The 22500-nt window shown below is 47.4% G+C and overlaps 1 protein-coding gene across 1 annotated transcript in view; it reads right to left on the bottom strand.

The window, feature by feature from the left end:
- dnm3a (dynamin 3a) overlaps positions 1-20277 on the bottom strand; it is a gene marked incomplete at both ends in the record, with an annotated part of 26267 nt that extends 5990 nt beyond the window's left edge. Inside the window, 7 exons of the mRNA XM_080535951.1 lie at positions 129-271; positions 488-648; positions 4166-4264; positions 6084-6287; positions 7374-7523; positions 7951-8024; positions 20117-20277. Of these exons, the coding sequence (XP_080392077.1) occupies positions 129-271; positions 488-648; positions 4166-4264; positions 6084-6287; positions 7374-7523; positions 7951-8024; positions 20117-20277 (992 nt within the window). The remainder of the gene's footprint in view (positions 1-128; positions 272-487; positions 649-4165; positions 4265-6083; positions 6288-7373; positions 7524-7950; positions 8025-20116) is intronic.
- Positions 20278-22500: the final 2223 nt, after the last annotated feature.

Below are 22500 nucleotides of genomic sequence, written 5' to 3'. Positions count from 1 at the left end.
CTGCGTCTCTGTGTGTGTGTATGTGTGTGTGCGTCTCTGTGTGTGTGTGTGTGTGTGTGTGTGTGTGTGTGTGCGTCTCTCTCTGTACGTGTGTGTGTGTGTGTGTGTGTGTGTGTGTGTGTGCTGACTGCAGCAGGGTCCTGGTCCTCTGTGCGGGGTCTTGGGGGCGATGGGCCCGGGCCTCTGCAGCCTGGCGGTCCAGCTGCAGCAGCTGCGTCTGCAGGGCGCTGAGGAAGGAGGGCAGGGAGGCCCGGATGTGGTTGGTCAGTTGCTGCACACACACACACACACACACACACACACACACACACACACACACACACACAGGGACAGGGACCAGAGGAAGAGAAAATACATAACATAACAAGACTCCAAGGACAAATGCATTGTTACATGTGTGTGTGTGTGTGTGTGTGTGTGTGTGTGTGTGTCTGTGTGTGTGTGTGTGTGTATCTGTGTGTGTGTGTGTGTGTGTGTGTGTGTGTACCTGGTTCAGGGCTCTCTGCAGGTAGGGCGTGCCCATGCGGTCGGCCAGGTGTGTGTAGGCGGGGTGAGACAGGAAGAAACCCCTCTCAGAGTCCAGCGCTGCGCTGACGCTCTTCCTGCTGTCTATGTCCCTCTGACTACGGTTCACCACCCCTATGTACCCTACACACACACACACACATACACACACACACACACACACACACACACACACACACACACACACATATACACACAGAAAGAAAGGAGAGAAAGAAAGAAAGAAGAGAAAGAAACGAAGAAACGAAGGAAGGAAGGAAGGAGAGAAAGAAGGAAGGAAGCGGTAAGTATCATGGATAAATGACTTTCCTAGAAGTGTTGTGGTGCAAGGTTAGGGTTCGTGCTGCCCTGGGGGGGTCAGGGTCAGGTGCCCTGGGGGGGGTCAGGGTCAGGTGCCCTGGGGGGGGTCAGGGTCAGGTGCCCTGGGGGGGGTCAGGGTCAGGTGCCCTGGGGTGGGTCAGGTCAGGTGCCCTGGGGGGCCCTGGTGAAATATGAGAGAGCGGGGCGCTTAGGTGGCGTAGCGGGTAAAGCGTCGGCCATGTAACCGCAGGGTCCCTGGTTCGATTCCGGCCGGGGACATATCCTGCATGTCATCCCTCCTCTCTCTCTCACCCATCCTTCCTGTCTAAATCTATACTGTATCTGTCAAATAAAATAAAAAGTATGAGTGGGACTGAGGGGGAGGAGCCTAACACACTGCCCCACTCAGAAAGAAATTGTTTAAAAAAAAAGAAATATGAGAGAGCGATGTGCAAGCAGCCAGAGAGCCCTCCCCTCCCCCCTCCTCCTCTCCTCTCCCCCCCTCCTCCTCCCCCCCCCTCCTCTCCCCTCCCCTCCCCCCCCCTCCTCTCCCCTCCTCTTCCCTCCCCCCCCCTCCTCCCCTCCTCCCCTCCCCTCCCCCCCTCCTCTCCCCTCCCCTCCTCTCCCCTCCCCTCCTCCTCTCCCCTCCTCCTCCCCTCCCCTCCCCTCCTCCTCTCCCCTCCCCACCTCACCTCTCCTCTCCTCCCCTCCCCTCCCCTCCTCCCCTCCCCTCCCCTCCCCTCCCCTCCTCCCCTCCCCTCCCCTCCCCTCCCCTCCCCTGACTGTAACATTACCCCATGAGCTCAGCCCTGTCCCTTACACACACACACACACACAGAACACACACACACACCCACACCCACACCCACACACACACACACACACCCACACCCACACACACACACACACACACGTGACATCATACAAGAGTTGTTGCCTACTTGTCAACACTTCCCCCAGGCCAGCCAGTGACCCCCTCCCCTCCTCCCCCCCTCCTCCCCCCCTCCTCTCCCCTCCCCTCCCCCCCCCAGTGACCAGCCTGTCTGAGTGTGACGTGTTGAGAGACTGAGAGCTGCTGACCAGCAACAACAGACACAACCCACCCTGCTGCCACACGCACACACACACACACACACACACACACACACACACACACACACACACACACACACACACACATTCCACTCTCCTGCTACAATACTCCAGGGCAGGGACTTTCTTAGTCCAGACCACGGACCGCATCCGGACCAAAGTCAGTCCGGACCCAGGGTTAGGGTTAGGGTTAGCCCGTACCTCATGTTATGAATACAACAGTGTAGCTGGAGTACCAGCCCGTACCTCATGTTATGACGTTGAACAGTGTAGCTGGAGTCCTGTCCCCAGGGGGATGTGGTTTTAATGTGGCTTATTTCCCTAGCGTTGATATCGTTGTCATGGTGACATAAAATGCTGGAGAAAGTGTGTGTTGCTGCCGAGTTCATTAACGTCACACCAGAGGATTCTATCAGCTCCTGAACCCCAACGTGTCTCGTTGTCTGTAGCTCAAACATGTAAACGTTGTAAGAACGTCTGAGTCACATAAACAGTCTCAGCCGTGTCTGTGTCGCAAATCATGTAAATGCCCACTTACCTAAATGTGTTGTTTTTATATGTATGCACTTTATCTTGCATGTTTACAGACACCCTCCATTACATTTCAAACATTTCTATTTTGGTGGTCTGTAGTTTGTTAGCGCTATTTGCGCTAGCTTGGTATCCTAGACTGGGAGCGGTTTGTGCTAGCTAACTGTGCTAGCTAACTGTGCTAGCTAACTGTCCAAACATGTCGAAGGGAGAAGTAACGTTTGCCTGACAATGATTAGCAGCGCTATATTTTACCGTTGCCAAACCAGGCGGCTCACAGGCTGTAATACGTCCTATGTCATATACGTCATATGTTGTCAGATAGGCCTATTTCAGCAAGGTCAAGGGGGAATTCTGTGAAGGCTTACTGGGCCTGACCCCTCCATGGGCCTGACCCCTCCATGACCCCTCCATGGGCCTGACCCTCCATGGGCCTGACCCCCTCCATGGGCCTGACCCTCCATGGGCCTGACCCTCCATGGGCCTGACCCTCCTCCATGGGCCTGACCCTCCATGGGCCTGACCCTCCATGGGCCTGACCCTCCATGGGCCTGACCCTCCATGGGCCTAACCCCTCCATGGGCCTGACCCTCCATGGGCCTGACCCTCCTCCATGGGCCTGACCCTCCATGGGCCTGACCCTCCATGGGCCTGACCCTCCATGGGCCTGACCCTCCATGGGCCTAACCCCTCCATGGGCCTGACCCTCCATGGGCCTGACCCTCCTCCATGGGCCTGACCCTCCATGGGCCTGACCCTCCATGGGCACACCAGAGGAGAGGACATTTATGAAGGAGAGGAGAGGAGAGGACATTTATGAAGGAGTGTACATCTGGATCAGCGTCTCTGTGGCTTTCACACCTGCTGTGCCGAGGTTCAAGCAACTGATTGCAGGCAAACAATTCCATTCCTCCCACTAGGCTTGAATGTATCTAGGAATGTATATAGGACAAGGCCAAGCTGCAGCGGGTGCTACGCTCAGCAGAGAGGGTGATCGGCTGTCCCTTGCCCTCCCTCAACTCCCTGCATGACACCAGGGCTCTGAGGAGGGCAAGGAAGATCATGGCAGACCGCTTCCACCCCGGCCACGGCCTCCTCACCCTGCTTCCCTCTGGAAGAAGGTTGCGGCTGCCTAAGGCATTAAAGGCCCGCCACAGGCTCAGCTTCTTCCCCTCAGCCGCCAGGCTGCTAAATGACTCTGGCTTCCCCCTCCCCCCCGCCTCCAAGTCTGCCCAGGACTGAACATGCACTGGACCTTGAATAACTCTGCACTGCACTTTATATACAGAACTATCCATGCACTGTCTGACCTGTGTTGTCCTGTTTTTGCCTGTCTTTGCATTTGTATTTGTACTTGTTTTGTTCATATGTATGTGAAAAAAGCATAAATGCACCTTCTGTAAATGCCAAAGCAAATTCCTACATGTGTCAAGCATAATGGCAATAAACATTATCTGAATCTGAATCTGAATCTGAATCTGGACTGTCTTGACTGTCATGAACTTGAGTTGAGTGTCTGTTGCTTCAAAGTTATAAGTGAGATGATTAAATGTTATTTCGTCACCAATCGTCTGACCTTGAATACAAATGCAGACGGATACGTTTGAGAACCCCTGCTCTAGTGCACACACATATGTACATGCACACAAGCATGCACACACACATACACACACACACACACACACACACACACACACACACACACACTGAAGCGTACCTCTACGTAGGGGCAGCAGTCTGTTCTCCAGGATGTCCCTGGCGTCCGTCCCCTCGTCCATCAGGTCCAGCTTAGTGATCACCCCTATGGTCCGTAACCCTGGAGACCACACAAACACACACACACACACACATACAGCTTAGTGATCACCCCTATGGTCCGTAACCCTGGAGACCACACAAACACACACACACACACACACACACGAGCTTAGTGATCACCCCTATGGTGCGCAGTCCTGAGGAGGAGAGGAGAGGTTAGTGATCACCCCTATGGTCCGTAACCCTGGAGACCACACAAACACACACACACACACACACGCTTAGTGATCACCCCTATGACCTCTGACCCCTATGGTGCGCAGTCCTGAGGAGGAGAGGAGAGGAGCTTAGTGATCACCCCTATGGTGCGCAGTCCTGAGGAGGAGAGGAGAGGAGGAGGAGGAGGAGAGGAGGAGCTTAGTGATCACCCCTATGGTGCACAGTCCTGAGGAGGAGAGGAGAGGAGGAGGAGGAGGAGGAGCTTAGTGATCACCCCTATGGTGCACAGTCCTGAGGAGGAGAGGAGAGGAGGAGGAGAGGAGGAGAGGAGGGGAGGAGGAGGAGGAGAGGAGAGGAGGAGGAGGAGAGGAGAGGAGAGGAGAGGAGAGGAGAGGAGAGGAGGAGAGGAGGAGAGGAGGAGGAGGAGAGGAGAGGAGGAGGAGGAGGAGAGGAGGAGGAGGAGGAGGAAGAGGAGGAGAGGAGGAGGAGGAGGAAGAGGAGAGGAGAGGAGGAGAGGAGGAAGAGGAGAGGAGAGGAGGAGGAGGAGGAAGACGAGAGGAGAGGAGGAGGAGGAGAGGAGCGGAGAGGAAGAGGAGGAAAAGAGGGGAGAAGAAGAGGAGAGGTGGAGGAGAGGAGGAGGTGGAGAGGAGGAGAGGAGAGGAGGAGAGGAGGAGAGGAGGAGAGGAGCGGAGAGGAAGAGGAGGAAAAGAGGGGAGAAGAAGAGGAGAAGTGGAGGAGAGGAGGAGGTGGAGAGGAGGAGAGGAGAGGAGGAGAGGAAGAGAGGAGGAGAGGAGCGGAGAGGAAGAGGAGGAAAAGAGGGGAGAAGAAGAGGAGAATGGGGGAGCGGAGGGAGATCTGTGTACATGCTCTCAAAACACACTCATCCAGACACACACTCATACAGACACACACTCATACAGACACACACTCATCCAGACACACACTCATACAGACACACACTCATACAGACACACACTCATACAGACACACACTCATACAGACACACACTCATACAGACACACACTCATACAGACACACACTCCCACACACACTAGGGTTGGGCGGTTTTACCGGAAACCACGGTTTTTGTCAATAGCGTCATAAAACCGTCATGAATTGATATATATATTAAACAACTCCAGAATGTTTGTCCAGCACTGTCTGTCTGTGTGTCTGTCTGTCTGTGTGGTTGAAGACGCTATGATAGTGATGACAGAACATTTTGTAAAGAATGTCATTTGTCAAACGAATAACCTGTCAAACAGACGTGTCACGTAGGGTCAGCTGGAACACGCTCTGCATGTTGTACTCAGGTCAGTGTTTCCCAGACAGAATCTGTCCCGACACAACCTCGTTAACCTCGTTACCTTTAACCTCGTTACCATCCCAAAGTATTTTTAGCTGTTTTAGTGATTTTGAATCCCACAGTAAATCACGGTTTTAACTGGGGATGGCCAAACTACCCAACCCTATCACACACACTCACACTCACACTCAAACACACTCTCACACAGACACACTCACACTCTCACACAGACACACTCACACACACACACACGCTCACACTCACTCACACTCACACTCACACTCACACACACACACACACACACTCACACACACACTCACACACACACACACACACTCACACACCTCCTCACCTTGTGGGTCGACGTCCTTGGCCAGTTTGAGGGCGTCAGAGTTGGCCAGGTCAGAGTTGGCGGGCGTGACGGCGAGGACCAGGCAGTTGTCCTTGCAGATGAACTGCATGATCATGTCCCTGACCCGGTACTCCACGTCTGCGGGCTGGTCGCCCACCGCCACCTTGGTGATGCCAGGCAGGTCCACCAGGGTCAGGTTCAGCACTGCACACACACACACACACACACACACACAGGAGGACACACACACACACACACACACACACAGGAGGACACACAGACACACACCCACACGCACACACATAGGAGGATACACACACACACACAGGGACACACACACACACACACAGGATACACACACACACACACACACACACACACACACACACAGACACACACACACACACACACACACACACACACACAGACACACAGACACACACACACACACACAAGGATACAATACACACACAGGGACACACACACACACAATTACACACACAAGTACACACACACGGACACACACACAGATACACACACAATTACACACACAAGTACACACACAGGGACACACCCCTAACCCTAACCCTAACCCCTGAGCAAAAGAATACCTAAACTCTCTGGATACTCAACAGCTGCTGTGTTTCATTGTACCTGGTCTAAACGTCTCTACCCCCAGCAGAAGCATCTCTCTCACATGACTGAATCAGTGACAAACAGACATGTTGTATGATGTGTTACCGTGAGGAGAGTACACGCGCAGGTGGATGGGGACAGGAGAGATGTGTTACCGTGAGGAGAGTACACGCGCAGGTGGATGGGGACAGGAGAGATGTGTTACCGTGAGGAGAGTACACGCGCAGGTGGATGGGGACAGGAGAGATGTTGTTACCGTGAGGAGAGTACACGCGCAGGTGGATGGGGACAGGAGAGATGTTGTTACCGTGAGGAGAGTACACGCGCAGGTGGATGGGGACAGGAGAGATGTGTTACCGTGAGGAGAGTACACGCGCAGGTGGATGGGGACGGGAGAGATGTGTTACCGTGAGGAGAGTACACGCGCAGGTGGATGGGGACGGGAGAGATGTGTTACCGTGAGGAGAGTACACGCGCAGGTGGATGGGGACAGGAGAGATTACCGTGAGGAGAGTACACGCGCAGGTGGATGGGGACAGGAGAGATGCTGTTACCGTGAGGAGAGTACACGCGCAGGTGGATGGGGACAGGAGAGATGTGTTACCGTGAGGAGAGTACACGCGCAGGTGGATGGGGACAGGAGAGATGTGTTACCGTGAGGAGAGTACACGCGCAGGTGGATGGGGACAGGAGAGATGCCCTTGTTGGTTCCTGTCAGCCTCTCTGTCTCCACCTCGATCTCCCGACGCACCTCCTCAAAGTCTGTCAGCATCCTTCCTTTACAGTGGAGAAACTCAGCGTACTCTACACACACACACACACACACACACATACACACACAGATCGAGAGAGAGGCATAATGGTTTGAAAACAAAATACAATATTACTCAAACACAATACCTGGTAGTGATGGAATTGATTTCCCACGGTTCCCTGGAATGTGAACAGTAAAAGCTGTGTGATTTAAAGGGAGACTGTTAGCCATCAGGGCCCAACCTCTATATGCTCACTACCCAGAGACCCTGGGGCCGAGGGGGAGTTCTAGTTCTGGACAGCATTCCAGCATTGTCCCCCAGTGATAGAGACAACACTGCCCCCTGGTGGGACAACTGCACAGTGACACCAACGGGATGTATTGTACAGTACAGATACATTTAGTGCCTTTTTGATGGCTTTTAAACTATCTGTGTGTGTGTGTGTGTGTGTGTGTGTGTGTGTGTGTGTGTATTACCTGTGCTGGCAGTGATGAGCTGGAGGATTAAGGGTCTGCGGGTGACAATTCCTGAACCCCGGGGAAGGAAATCCCTGAGGAGGAATTGAGAGCTAAATTGAGGCAGGTCTAATTTCCATAATAAAAACCCAGCCTAACCGTAACCCTCTAAAAGAGAGCCTGTCAATCATCCACCCAAATAACCACCTACTTATAGGATGACACTCTTTCAATTGAGTCCCTCCTAAGGTAGGAATGTTATTATTATAATTATTATTATATTATTATTATAATAATAACCTAATAATAATAATTCATTGTATTTATACAGCGCTTTTCCGGGGCTCAAAGACGCTGACAATATTATGCTGTTAACATTATCTACGATCTGGGAGCAGCTCTGGAAAAGATCATCAGTTTGGTTTTCTTAGCATTGAGAACCAACTTCAGAGCGTTTAATATATATAATAGGATATATATAATATAATGAGGCCTGCGGCTGTTTACAGGCAGTCTGGAGCTCATCCACAGCCTGGCCCAGGAAAGAGGCAACTGAGTACTATTGTGTCGTCTGCATAAAGCATAAAGCATGTTAATGTCCTTCCCTGTGGTATTTATAACAATAGTAAACAAGACAAGGGCTACAATTGAGCCTTAGAGATCTCCATGAAGCTGGACTGGTGACCATCTCTTCTGCGATGTAACGTGTGAGCGACTATGTGTGAGCGACTATGTGTGAGCGGCACCATCTGAAACGGTCACGCTTATATTTCATCTGTCGGCTCAAAAAGGCTTATGGTCCCATAATGGTGTAGTCGTGTTATTATGGTCCCATAATGGTGTAGTCGTGTTATTATGGTCCCATAATGGTGTAGTTGTGTTATTATGGTCCCATAATGGTGTAGTCGTGTTATTATAGTCCCATAATGGTGTAGTCGTGTTATTATAGTCCCATAATGGTGTAGTCGTGTTATTATAGTCCCATAATGGTGTAGTTGTGTTATTATAGTCCCATAATGGTGTAGTTGTGTTATTATAGTCCCATAATGGTGTAGTTGTGTTATTATAGTCCCATAATGGTGTAGTCATGTTATTATAGTCCCATAATGGTGTAGTTGTGTTATTATAGTCCCATAATGGTGTAGTTGTGTTATTATAGTCCCATAATGGTGTAGTCGTGTTATTATGGTCCCATAATGGTGTAGTCGTGTTATTATGGTCCCATAATGGTGTAGTCGTGTTATTATAGTCCCATAATGGTGTAGTTGTGTTATTATAGTCCCATAATGGTGTAGTTGTGTTATTATGGTCCCATAATGGTGTAGTTGTGTTATTATGGTCCCATAATGGTGTAGTTGTGTTATTATGGTCCCATAATGGTGTAGTTGTGTTATTATGGTCCCATAATGGTGTAGTCGTGTTATTATGGTCCCATAATGGTGTAGTTGTGTTATTATAGTCCCATAATGGTGTAGTCGTGTTATTATAGTCCCATAATGGTGTAGTTGTGTTATTATAGTCCCATAATGGTGTAGTCGTGTTATTATGGTCCATAATGGTGTAGTCGTGTTATTATAGTCCCATAATGGTGTAGTTGTGTTATTATGGTCCCATAATGGTGTAGTCGTGTTATTATGGTCCCATAATGGTGTAGTTGTGTTATTATAGTCCCATAATGGTGTAGTCGTGTTATTATAGTCCCATAATGGTGTAGTTGTGTTATTATGGTCCCATAATGGTGTAGTCGTGTTATTATAGTCCCATAATGGTGTAGTCGTGTTATTATAGTCCCATAATGGTGTAGTTGTGTTATTATAGTCCCATAATGGTGTAGTCGTGTTATTATGGTCCCATAATGGTGTAGTTGTGTTATTATGGTCCCATAATGGTGTAGTTGTGTTATTATAGTCCCATAATGGTGTAGTCGTGTTATTATAGTCCCATAATGGTGTAGTTGTGTTATTATGGTCCCATAATGGTGTAGTTGTGTTATTATGGTCCCATAATGGTGTAGTTGTGTTATTATGGTCCCATAATGGTGTAGTTGTGTTATTATGGTCCCATAATGGTGTAGTCGTGTTATTATGGTCCCATAATGGTGTAGTCGTGTTATTATAGTCCCATAATGGTGTAGTCGTGTTATTATGGTCCCATAATGGTGTAGTTGTGTTATTATGGTCCCATAATGGTGTAGTCGTGTTATTATGGTCCCATAATGGTGTAGTTGTGTTATTATAGTCCCATAATGGTGTAGTCGTGTTATTATGGTCCCATAATGGTGTAGTCGTGTTATTATAGTCCCATAATGGTGTAGTCGTGTTATTATAGTCCCATAATGGTGTAGTTGTGTTATTATGGTCCCATAATGGTGTAGTCGTGTTATTATGGTCCCATAATGGTGTAGTTGTGTTATTATAGTCCCATAATGGTGTAGTCGTGTTATTATAGTCCCATAATGGTGTAGTTGTGTTATTATGGTCCCATAATGGTGTAGTCGTGTTATTATAGTCCCATAATGGTGTAGTCGTGTTATTATAGTCCCATAATGGTGTAGTTGTGTTATTATAGTCCCATAATGGTGTAGTCGTGTTATTATAGTCCCATAATGGTGTAGTTGTGTTATTATGGTCCCATAATGGTGTAGTCGTGTTATTATGGTCCCATAATGGTGTAGTTGTGTTATTATAGTCCCATAATGGTGTAGTCGTGTTATTATAGTCCCATAATGGTGTAGTTGTGTTATTATGGTCCCATAATGGTGTAGTTGTGTTATTATAATCCCATAATGGTGTAGTCGTGTTATTATGGTCCCATAATGGTGTAGTTGTGTTATTATGGTCCCATAATGGTGTAGTCGTGTTATTATGGTCCCATAATGGTGTAGTCGTGTTATTATAGTCCCATAATGGTGTAGTCATGTTATTATGGTCCCATAATGGTGTAGTTGTGTTATTATGGTCCCATAATGGTGTAGTCGTGTTATTATGGTCCCATAATGGTGTAGTCGTGTTATTATGGTCCCATAATGGTGTAGTTGTGTTATTATGGCCCCATAATGGTGTAGTCGTGTTATTATGGTCCCATAATGGTGTAGTTGTGTTATTATGGTCCCATAATGGTGTAGTCGTGTTATTATGGTCCCATAATGGTGTAGTTGTGTTATTATAGTCCCATAATGGTGTAGTTGTGTTATTATAGTCCCATAATGGTGTAGTCGTGTTATTATAGTCCCATAATGGTGTAGTTGTGTTATTATGGTCCCATAATGGTGTAGTCGTGTTATTATAGTCCCATAATGGTGTAGTCGTGTTATTATAGTCCCATAATGGTGTAGTTGTGTTATTATAGTCCCATAATGGTGTAGTTGTGTTATTATGGTCCCATAATGGTGTAGTTGTGTTATTATAGTCCCATAATGGTGTAGTTGTGTTATTATAGTCCCATAATGGTGTAGTTGTGTTATTATGGTCCCATAATGGTGTAGTCGTGTTATTATGGTCCCATAATGGTGTAGTTGTGTTATTATGGTCCCATAATGGTGTAGTTGTGTTATTATGGTACCATAATGGTGTAGTTGTGTTATTATGGTCCCATAATGGTGTAGTTGTGTTATTATAGTCCCATAATGGTGTAGTCGTGTTATTATGGTCCCATAATGGTGTAGTTGTATTATTATGGTCCCATAATGGTGTAGTCGTGTTATTATGGTCCCATAATGGTGTAGTTGTGTTATTATAGTCCCATAATGGTGTAGTTGTGTTATTATGGTACCATAATGGTGTAGTCGTGTTATTATGGTCCCATAATGGTGTAGTTGTGTTATTATGGTCCCATAATGGTGTAGTCGTGTTATTATGGTCCCATAATGGTGTAGTTGTGTTATTATGGTCCCATAATGGTGTAGTCGTGTTATTATAGTCCCATAATGGTGTAGTTGTGTTATTATGGTCCCATAATGGTGTAGTCGTGTTATTATGGTCCCATAATGGTGTAGTTGTGTTATTATGGTCCCATAATGGTGTAGTTGTGTTATTATGGTCCCATAATGGTGTAGTCGTGTTATTATAGTCCCATAATGGTGTAGTTGTGTTATTATGGTCCCATAATGGTGTAGTTGTGTTATTATGGTCCCATAATGGTGTAGTTGTGTTATTATGGTCCCATAATGGTGTAGTCGTGTTATTATGGTCCCATAATGGTGTAGTTGTGTTACGTTATTGAAACAAGCTCCATGTTGTGTCATTCTGCCGCTCTCTCTACCAGATGGAGGCTACTGTCCGTTTGCCGAATTCCGGTGCAACTGTAAATCAATGCGCGCGGGGTGTCCTCTGATAGGATAGCTGCTGTTCTGGCGCGAACCATTCATTAAAGAAATGTTGCCGTTACTGTTCTGGCGCAAAACATAAAAAAAAGACAACGCCTAAAAAGGCCTAAACTGTATAATCACCTCAAAAAATTTGCCATTAGACAATTATTTCATAATTGTTACACGCCTAATATATGGTAATATGTTATGTCTGTCTAAAAATAAAAATGTTCGACCAACAACTGAACAACTAAATGTCTTCAGAGTGCCTCAGGATCAGACGACATAAGACTGTCAGACTGAACATGGCTACATATGCTATGGAGGCATTAGGACGGTTTGCTTTAAGCTAATAATAATATGCCTTCTCAATAAAATGCTATGATAGATAGATTCGAAGCCAAGTCTAACATAGCTTAAACTTAACATTAGCTTTCTAGCTAACGTTTGACTAGCCTAAGTTAGACACATCACGTACCTGTGGGACTTGAAATTCGACGTTTTGGTGGTCGTATCACTAAGTTTTGCTCTGCAGACCTTGCACATTGCTGTTCTTTTCTTTCTACTATCATCCACAACATAATATTGAATACATTTGAAAGTACAGAATGCCTGAGAGCCTTATATTGCATTATATTACATTATATTTTGAATGGTCATCTGGTGCCTGAATATTGTGTTTTCCTTTGCATAAATTGACATTTCCACCATAAATTGATGCAGAAAGGGCACAAATTGGTGCATATCAATTCACCAGAATGCAAGAAATTAAGTGTTTGATGCTCGTTTAAGGACCCCCAGACAGCCCTGCTTCATGGGCCCCCCCGATGTCAAACACCACTGGTACCACCTCCGCCTCATTTTGAGCCAGGAAAAACCCTGTTGTATGCTGGTATGCTTGTCCAGGCCAGCCAGCAGGGTCTGAAACACCAAACCCTCCAGCTCACCAGCAGTACTACAGCCATGACACTTATTTATGGCTGTTTACATGTATAAGCCTCTTCATGGATGAGGCAGGGAGACATCCATGTTATCACACAGACACTATGTTGTTCAGAAGGCCGTTGATGTGAGACTACAGCTACCAGCACACAACTGAAATACAGAACAGATGGAGCCACCCTCTGCTGTCATCACAGAACCCTGAGAGAGGCGTGTGTGTAGAGTCTGACAGTGAGACCATCGCTGGCCAGGTTGAGACCAGGTCTGTTGATATCACGATGCAGCCAGAGGCCTACACGGTCAGGTGACTCCGCCCCCTACACGGTCAGGTGACTCCGCCCCCACACGGTCAGTGGAGCCGCCGTGTTCCTGTTGTTGTCCTGAGTTTGAACATTTCAGGAAGTTTATCTTACAGCTTCCTACGAGGCTGTTTCACCACAGCTGAGACAACAAAGCCCACGTGCATGAGAGGAAGGACGCAATCATGCCTGATGGATACAGAACTCAGATACTCAGGACAGACTCAGGACAGACTGAGGACAGACTGAGGACAGACTCAGGACAGACTCAGGACAGACTCAGGACAGACTCAGGACAGGGTTACCCTGGCAGCACAGTACAGACCAGCCTGCATAATGGGACAGTGAAGTATTGTTTTCTTCTTTCGGCTCTACACTCCCAAAGTTTGGGATTGAAATCGAAGAATGATTTGCCCATTTCAAACATGCTAATTTTGGGTCCTTTCACTTCCATTGTTCTTTTATGATTCCCAATGCTACCAGTTAGCAGTCAGTAACATGGCCCAGATAAACAGAAACCAAGTGTGTCAGGGACAAGAACCAAATATGTGATCTCGTCATTTGGGTGAACTATCCCTTTAAGACAAGCAGGGTGAACTATCCCTTTAAGACAAGCAGGGTGAACTATCCCTTTAAGACAAGCAGGGTTGTAGGGCAGGATAGCAGCACAGTGTTGGACTGTGTGTTGTGGTTCTCAACAGGTCAACAGGAGTTCAGCTCAACACCAGGATCCTCTGCTAGGGAAATTAAGTTAAGTCCCTATCTAAACACTGTTAGCATTACTCTGACAGCACTGACATGGCAGCCCACTCACCAGGAGGAGGCGTCATTCAAGAGGAACACAGACGCAAGAGGAAAGACACTTAAAGCCCTGTGATAGCTCTGCTCTGACCCCGTGACTGACTGACTGACTGACTGACTGACTGTGTGCTTTCGAGGCCTCTGCACTATTGCTGGTTACACACACCCCTGGTGAAAACTCTATTACCCTTTGCACTACTGCTGTTTACAAATACTGCCTTTGCACATAGCTTTTTTTTAATATAGCCTCTATTTATACATCTCTACATACCATACTGTACATATCTACCTTAACTGTACATAGCTACCATAGCTGTACATACCTTAACTGTACATACTGTAGCTACCATAGCTGTACATATCTACCTTAACTGTACATAGCTACCGTAACTGTACATAGCTACCTTAACTGTACATATCTACCATAACTGTACATAGCTACCTTAACTGTACATAGCTACCTTAACTGTACATAGCTACCGTAACTGTACATAGCTACCTTAACTGTACATATCTACCTTAAATGTATATAGCTACCTTAACTGTCCATAGCTACCTTAACTGTACATAGCTACCTTAGTACATAGATACCATAATATCTTAATAATATCTTTCCCCTATTTGCACTTCTGGTTAGATGCTAAACTGCATTTCGTTGTATTGTACATTTGTACTCTGCAATGACAATAAAGTTGAATCTAATCTAATCCAGTGGTCTAGCACCTTGTCCTACAGTGGTCTAGCACCTTGTCCTACAGTGGTCTAGCACCTTGGTCTACAGTGGTCTAGCACCTTGTCCTACAGTGGTCTAGCACCTTGGTCTACAGTGGTCTAGCACCATGGTCTACAGTGGACTAGCACCTTGTCCTACAGTGGTCTAGCACCTTGTCCTACAGTGGTCTAGCACCTTGTCCTACAGTGGTCTAGCACCTTGTCCTACAGTGGTCTAGCACCTTGGTCTACAGTGGTCTAGCACCTTGTCCTACAGTGGTCTAGCACCTTGGTCTACAGTGGTCTAGCACCTTGTCCTACAGTGGTCTAGCACCTTGGTCTACAGTGGTCTAGCACCATGGTCTACAGTGGACTAGCACCTTGTCCTACAGTGGTCTAGCACCTTGTCCTACAGTGGTCTAGCACCTTGTCCTACAGTGGTCTAGCACCTTGTCCTACAGTGATCTAGCACCATGTCCTACAGTGGTCTAGCACCTTGTCCTACAGTGGACTAGCACCTTGTCCTACAGTGGTCTAGCACCATGTCCTACAGTGATCTAGCACCTTGTCCTACAGTGGTCTAGCACCTTGTCCTACAGTGATCTAGCACCATGTCCTACAGTGGTCTAGCACCTTGTCCTACAGTGATCTAGCACCTTGTCCTACAGTGGTCTAGCACCTTGTCCTACAGTGGACTAGCACCTTGTCCTACAGTGGTCTAGCACCATGTCCTACAGTGGTCTAGCACCATGGTCTACAGTGGTCTAGCACCATGGTCTACAGTGGTCTAGCACCATGGTCTACAGTGGTCTAGCACCTTGTCCTACAGTGGTCTAGCACCTTGTCCTACAGTGGTCTAGCACCATGGTCTACAGTGGTCTAGCACCATGGTCTACAGTGGTCTAGCACCTTGTCCTACAGTGGTCTAGCACCATGGTCTACAGTGGTCTAGCACCTTGTCCTACAGTGGTCTAGCACCTTGTCCTACAGTGGACTAGCACCTTGTCCTACAGTGGTCTAGCACCTTGTCCTACAGTGGTCTAGCACCATGGTCTACAGTGGTCTAGCACCTTGTCCTACAGTGGTCTAGCACCTTGTCCTACAGTGGTCTAGCACCATGGTCTACAGTGGTCTAGCACCATGGTCTACAGTGGTCTAGCACCATGGTCTACAGTGGTCTAGCACCATGGTCTACAGTGGTCTAGCACCTTGTCCTACAGTGGACTAGCACCTTGTCCTACAGTGGTCTAGCACCTTGTCCTACAGTGGTCTAGCACCATGGTCTACAGTGGTCTAGCACCATGGTCTACAGTGGTCTAGCACCATGGTCTACAGTGGTCTAGCACCATGGTCTACAGTGGTCTAGCACCTTGTCCTACAGTGGACTAGCACCTTGTCCTACAGTGGTCTAGCACCATGGTCTACAGTGGTCTAGCACCATGGTCTACAGTGGTCTAGCACCATGGTCTACAGTGGTCTAGCACCATGGTCTACAGTGGTCTAGCACCATGGTCTACAGTGGTCTAGCACCTTGTCCTACAGTGGTCTAGCACCATGGTCTACAGTGGTCTAGCATCTTGTCCTACAGTGGTCTAGCACCATGGTCTACAGTGGTCTAGCACCATGGTCTACAGTGGTCTAGCACCATGGTCTACAGTGGTCTAGCACCTTGTCCTACAGTGGTCTAGCACCTTGTCCTACAGTGGACTAGCACCTTGTCCTACAGTGGACTAGCACCTTGTCCTACAGTGGTCTAGCACCATGGTCTACAGTGGTCTAGCACCATGGTCTACAGTGGTCTAGCACCTTGTCCTACAGTGGACTAGCACCTTGTCCTACAGTGGTCTAGCACCATGGTCTACAGTGGTCTAGCACCATGGTCTACAGTGGTCTAGCACCTTGTCCTACAGTGGTCTAGCACCTTGTCCTACAGTGGTCTAGCACCTTGTCCTACAGTGGTCTAGCACCTTGTCCTACAGTGGTCTAGCACCTTGTCCTACAGTGGTCTAGCACCATGGTCTACAGTGGTCTAGCACCATGGTCTACAGTGGTCTAGCACCTTGTCCTACAGTGGTCTAGCACCATGGTCTACAGTGGTCTAGCACCTTGTCCTACAGTGGTCTAGCACCTTGTCCTACAGTGGTCTAGCACCTTGTCCTACAGTGGTCTAGCACCATGGTCTACAGTGGACTAGCACCTTGTCCTACAGTGGTCTAGCACCTTGTCCTACAGTGATCTAGCACCTTGTCCTACAGTGGTCTAGCACCATGGTCTACAGTGGTCTAGCACCTTGTCCTACAGTGGTCTAGCACCTTGTCCTACAGTGGTCTAGCACCTTGTCCTACAGTGGTCTAGCACCATGGTCTACAGTGGTCTAGCACCTTGTCCTACAGTGGTCTAGCACCTTGTCCTACAGTGGTCTAGCACCTTGTCCTACAGTGGTCTAGCACCTTGTCCTACAGTGGTCTAGCACCTTGTCCTACAGTGATCTAGCACCTTGTCCTACAGTGGTCTAGCACCTTGTCCTACAGTGATCTAGCACCTTGTCCTACAGTGGTCTAGCACCATGGTCTACAGTGCACAACGTCAGCATGGGTACAGATCCAGGTGGGTATGGGGTCAGATCCAGGTGGGTATGGGTTAGGGTTAGGGTTAAAGGGTCAAATCCAGCCCATGCCCTGATGACATTGCGTTGTTCTCCACTATCTCTCTATCTGATAAAAATGAAAGAATATTAAAATGGGATATTAAATATTAAAACTGCCCCACTTAACAACAACAACAACAACTTGGAAGAGAAAACTCAGTAAAGAGAACAATATTGGCCTGCGTTTTTACAAGGAGAGAGTTGATCAACTTAAAAGACAGATAAAGACAGATACTAGGGACAATTCTCACAGAAATGGCAATAATGTAGATTACTGATGGTCTTGGTCGCCTACAACAGCACACCCATAGTGAGGCAGCAGCCTCTCTGCCCGGGGTTAGGGTTAGGCTGGATGACTGACTGCACGTGCTGCTCCCAGGCACGCTGGCATCCAGCAGCCCTGCCCTCAGATCAGATACCTCAGGCCCTGGGAGAGAGAGGACGCCTGGCACTGGACACTGTCACTGAGACGCTGCCATCTCAGGCATGCACTACCCACTTCACACAGACTGACACACACACACACACACACACACACACACGGAAAGACACAGACAGACAGACAGACAAACAGACAGAGACTCACACACACACACACACACACACACACAGTCAGAAGACACAGACAGACAGACAGACAGACAGACAGACAGACAGACAGACAAACAGACAGAGATACACACAGGACAAGACAGACAGACAGACAGACAGACAGACACGACAGGACAGACACACACACACACACACACACACAGTCAGAAAGGACACAGACAAACAGACAGAGACACACACACACACACACACACACAGACAGACAGACAGACAGACAGAGACACACACACACACACACACACACACACACACAGCTTTGCGCATTTGGGGAATCCCAGAGTGTGTGTGAAACCCACCTCCCACCAGCACGGTGAGCATGAGAACAGTAAGGTTACTTTATGCAGGTGAGCATGAGAACAGTAACGTTACTTTATGCAGGTGAGCATGAGAACAGTAACGTTACTCTATGCAGGTTGACATGAGAACAGTAACGTTACTTTATGCAGGTGAGCATGAGAACAGTAACGGTACTTTATGCAGGTTGTCATGAGAACAGTAAGGTTACTTTATGCAGGTGAGCATGAGAACAGTAACGTTACTCTATGCAGGTGAGCATGAGAACAGTAAGGTTACTTTATGCAGGTGAGCATGAGAACAGTAATGTTACTTTATGCAGGTGAGCATGAGAACAGTAATGTTACTCTCTGCAGGTTGTCATGAGAACAGTAACGTTACTTTATGCAGGTGAGCATGAGAACAGTAACGGTACTTTATGCAGGTGAGCATGAGAACAGTAACGGTACTTTATGCAGGTTGTCATGAGAACAGTAAGGTTACTTTATGCAGGTGAGGATGAGAACAGTAAGGTTACTTTATGCAGGTGAGCATGAGAACAGTAACGTTACTCTCTGCAGGTGAGCATGAGAACAGTAAGGTTACTTTATGCAGGTGAGCATGAGAACAGTAACGTTACTCTATGCAGGTGAGCATGAGAACAGTAAGGTTACTTTATGCAGGTGAGCATGAGAACAGTAATGTTACTTTATGCAGGTGAGCATGAGAACAGTAATGTTACTCTCTGCAGGTTGTCATGAGAACAGTAACGTTACTTTATGCAGGTGAGCATGAGAACAGTAACGGTACTTTATGCAGGTGAGCATGAGAACAGTAACGGTACTTTATGCAGGTTGTCATGAGAACAGTAAGGTTACTTTATGCAGGTGAGGATGAGAACAGTAAGGTTACTTTATGCAGGTGAGCATGAGAACAGTAACGTTACTCTCTGCAGGTGAGCATGAGAACAGTAAGGTTACTTTATGCAGGTGAGCATGAGAACAGTAACGTTACTCTATGCAGGTGAGCATGAGAACAGTAAGGTTACTTTATGCAGGTGAGCATGAGAACAGTAACGTTACTCTCTGCAGGTGAGCATGAGATTACTATATATTACTGATACGATATTACTGTATTACATTTCATTTCTAAAACTGTGTTTATTGTCATTATATTTTGATCTCTTAATCTGTTATGTTCTGATGCTGTATGCATGCTATAGCATGCATGCTGGACTGAAAAAATCAGGTGTAGTGCTGAGGCACAAACATGTACATTTCAAGCCTGCAAACTGTGACACTTTAAATAACGTGAAACAATACTATTGTGCAATATGACAACCCTAGTCGTCTATCTGTACAGTATAGTACAGTGGATTGTGTACATAGCCTTTATTTATGTAAACCAGCTCCTTCCCTTCTTGTGATTTTTTTTTTAAAGTTTTTTTTTTTCCCTTTCCTAACACCAGGGGAGCCACCCCTCCTAAATTTCGTTGTTTGGTACCTGTACTGTAGCAATGACAATAAAGTCCATTCATTCATTCATATAGACATGGGTCTTAAGATGTCTTGAGATACAGATAGTGTCTGACCCTACCTGCCCACAAAGTTCTCCAGGACGGAGCTCTTCCCGGCGCTCTGGCCGCCGATGACAGCGATCTGCGGCAGGTCCAGGCTGAGGGTCCGGCCGGTGGAGGTGAAGGCGTCCTGGAGGCGGTTCACCAGCGGGATCAGGTCCTCCATCCCCGGGTTACCCATAGCGACAGAGACGGTTGGAGCCTCGGCCGGAGCGACACCATCCAACTCCATCAGAAGTTTGTTGTAGACAATGTCTTTTTGAGGGACAAATCCTAATGTCTCCGACACGACGTCTTCTTTCATGTTACAATTTCCCCCCCAACGTTTTTTTAAGTTCTCTTCTTTTGCTGGACAACCTGGCAGCGACGCACGCGACGGTAGACAGGGCTGATAGTGGCAGCAGCGCTCGAGCGTTGCCGTTTGATAACTTACTTTTAGCTGGCTATATCTCTCTTTGTAGGTTACCAATAAGTTAATTTTCCGTTTGTAACACACTAAAAGTCCTAATTTAAACGTGACATGGCCACATCAAAAAAGGTAGATGTTCGATTTAGCCTGTTGCTTTCTTTTAAGTGAGAGACGCGTTGGCATCTAAAATGGGTTTCTTCACCATCATCAACACCGCCTCCGCTTCGGCTGGAGGGGGGACAGATGAACTGTCCGGGTAAGAGCCGCAAAACTCAGTTGATTCGGACTTCTTGGTCAAGGCTGGCAGCTCCAGGGGAGTGAGACAGACCGGCTGACCCAGAGACAGAGGCGGGGGTCCCGGCGGGGACAGGACACTCTCACACCGCTGACCCACAGTTGTAATCTATGTTGTAGGCAAGTTCCCTACAGTCAGAAACAGGATGAGTGTGAGTAAAACATCTCGGTGTGTCGAAAGTCTGGTCCGGTCTTGACTTGTCCTGGTGGTCGTGTTGGTCTTGGTGGTCTTGGTGGTCGTGGTTCTGGTGGTTCTGGCGGTTCTGGTCCGGTCCGCTGGACTCCGCTCTGACAGTTACCGTTAGTAACGGTCTTCTCCTCTCTGCGCAGGCGCACATCTTCCACGTTATTCCAACATTATAATTTTTGGGTTCTTGTTTTATTTTACTGTGCCGTTATTGTTTATAATGTACCTGTCTTGTTGTCGAGTTGTTTAAAAATAAAAAAGTTGATCACAAAAAAAATAAAATAAAAAAATCCAACACGCCTCGCCAGAATGACGGACAAAATAGACAGCCAACTATTAGTTGTAGTTTGACTGAACAGACATTGAATATCCCTGCTGCCTCCCCTTTAGACGGCGGCTATTTAAACCCCCCCAGAGGACAGTCCCGCCTCCTGACCAACATGTCGCACAGCCTCATCTACTGTAAATAACACGACACACACACACACACACACACACACACACCTCATATCATCTACTGTAAATAACACGGGGGCATTCCCTGGCAGGACGGGGGGCTGGGGGCTGAGACCAGCCGAGGGAGGGGGGCTGCACTTCAATGCTAAACATTTAAACTTTAATAAACAGTCAATGACAAAAAAACATTGATATTTCATGTGTATTTCTCTTCGATGACTGAAGGACCAGGCAGCCTGCCTCAGAATCATGAACATCAGATATCTCAAGAGCTTGTAGGCCTAGTGGCTGTTTATCATTATGTGGCCTATGTATCTGAATGAATGAATGAATGAATGAATGGATCGTTTAATGACCACACGACCTAGGTCGCTGGAATCTGTTTTCGGTACAGGTGGAAAAGCTCAATACAGCAGTGTCAAAAAAAACATACACACATTGCACATAACTATCACATGGACATGTACACACATAACCACAAGACAAGAACATATTTACAATTTATAAAGTGCAGTACGTGGGTAGTACAGGGTTAGTGCAGTGAGTCAGGTGTTGAGAGTCCTTCTAGCAGAGGGGAAAAAACCTGAACCTCTATTACTATAAAAAAGGCTAAACTATTTGAGATAACATCATATCTGAGAAACCACTCATCAAGCATATAACCCTAAGCCTATTTTAGAGACTCTACACTGGCTTCCTGTTAAGTTCAGAATAGATTTCATGATCCTTCTGCTTGTTTATAAAGCTCTCACTGGCACAGCACCAGAATGTGTTCAGACCTTTTGCTAGCATATCAGCCCAATAGAGCTCAGGTCTTCTGCTAGCATATCAGCCCAATAGAGCTCTCAGGTCTTCTGCTAGCATATCAGCCCAATAGAGCTCTCAGGTCTTCTGCTAGCATATCAGCCCAATAGAGCTCTCAGGTCTTCTGCTAGCATATCAGCCCAATAGAGCTCTCAGGTCTTCTGCTAGCATATCAGCCCAATGGTGCTTTTCCATCAGCAGCCCATGTCGGCCCAGTTCGGTTCGCGTCAGGTCGGCCCAGTTCGGTTTAGATC

This window comes from Nansenia antarctica (assembly GCF_963989245.1).
Source record: "Nansenia antarctica genome assembly, chromosome: 7".
In the NCBI taxonomy this organism is placed as follows: Eukaryota; Metazoa; Chordata; class Actinopteri; order Argentiniformes; family Microstomatidae; genus Nansenia; species Nansenia antarctica.
Note: the sequence above shows the minus strand (reverse complement) of the source record. Positions and strands in the feature narration are given on the sequence as shown.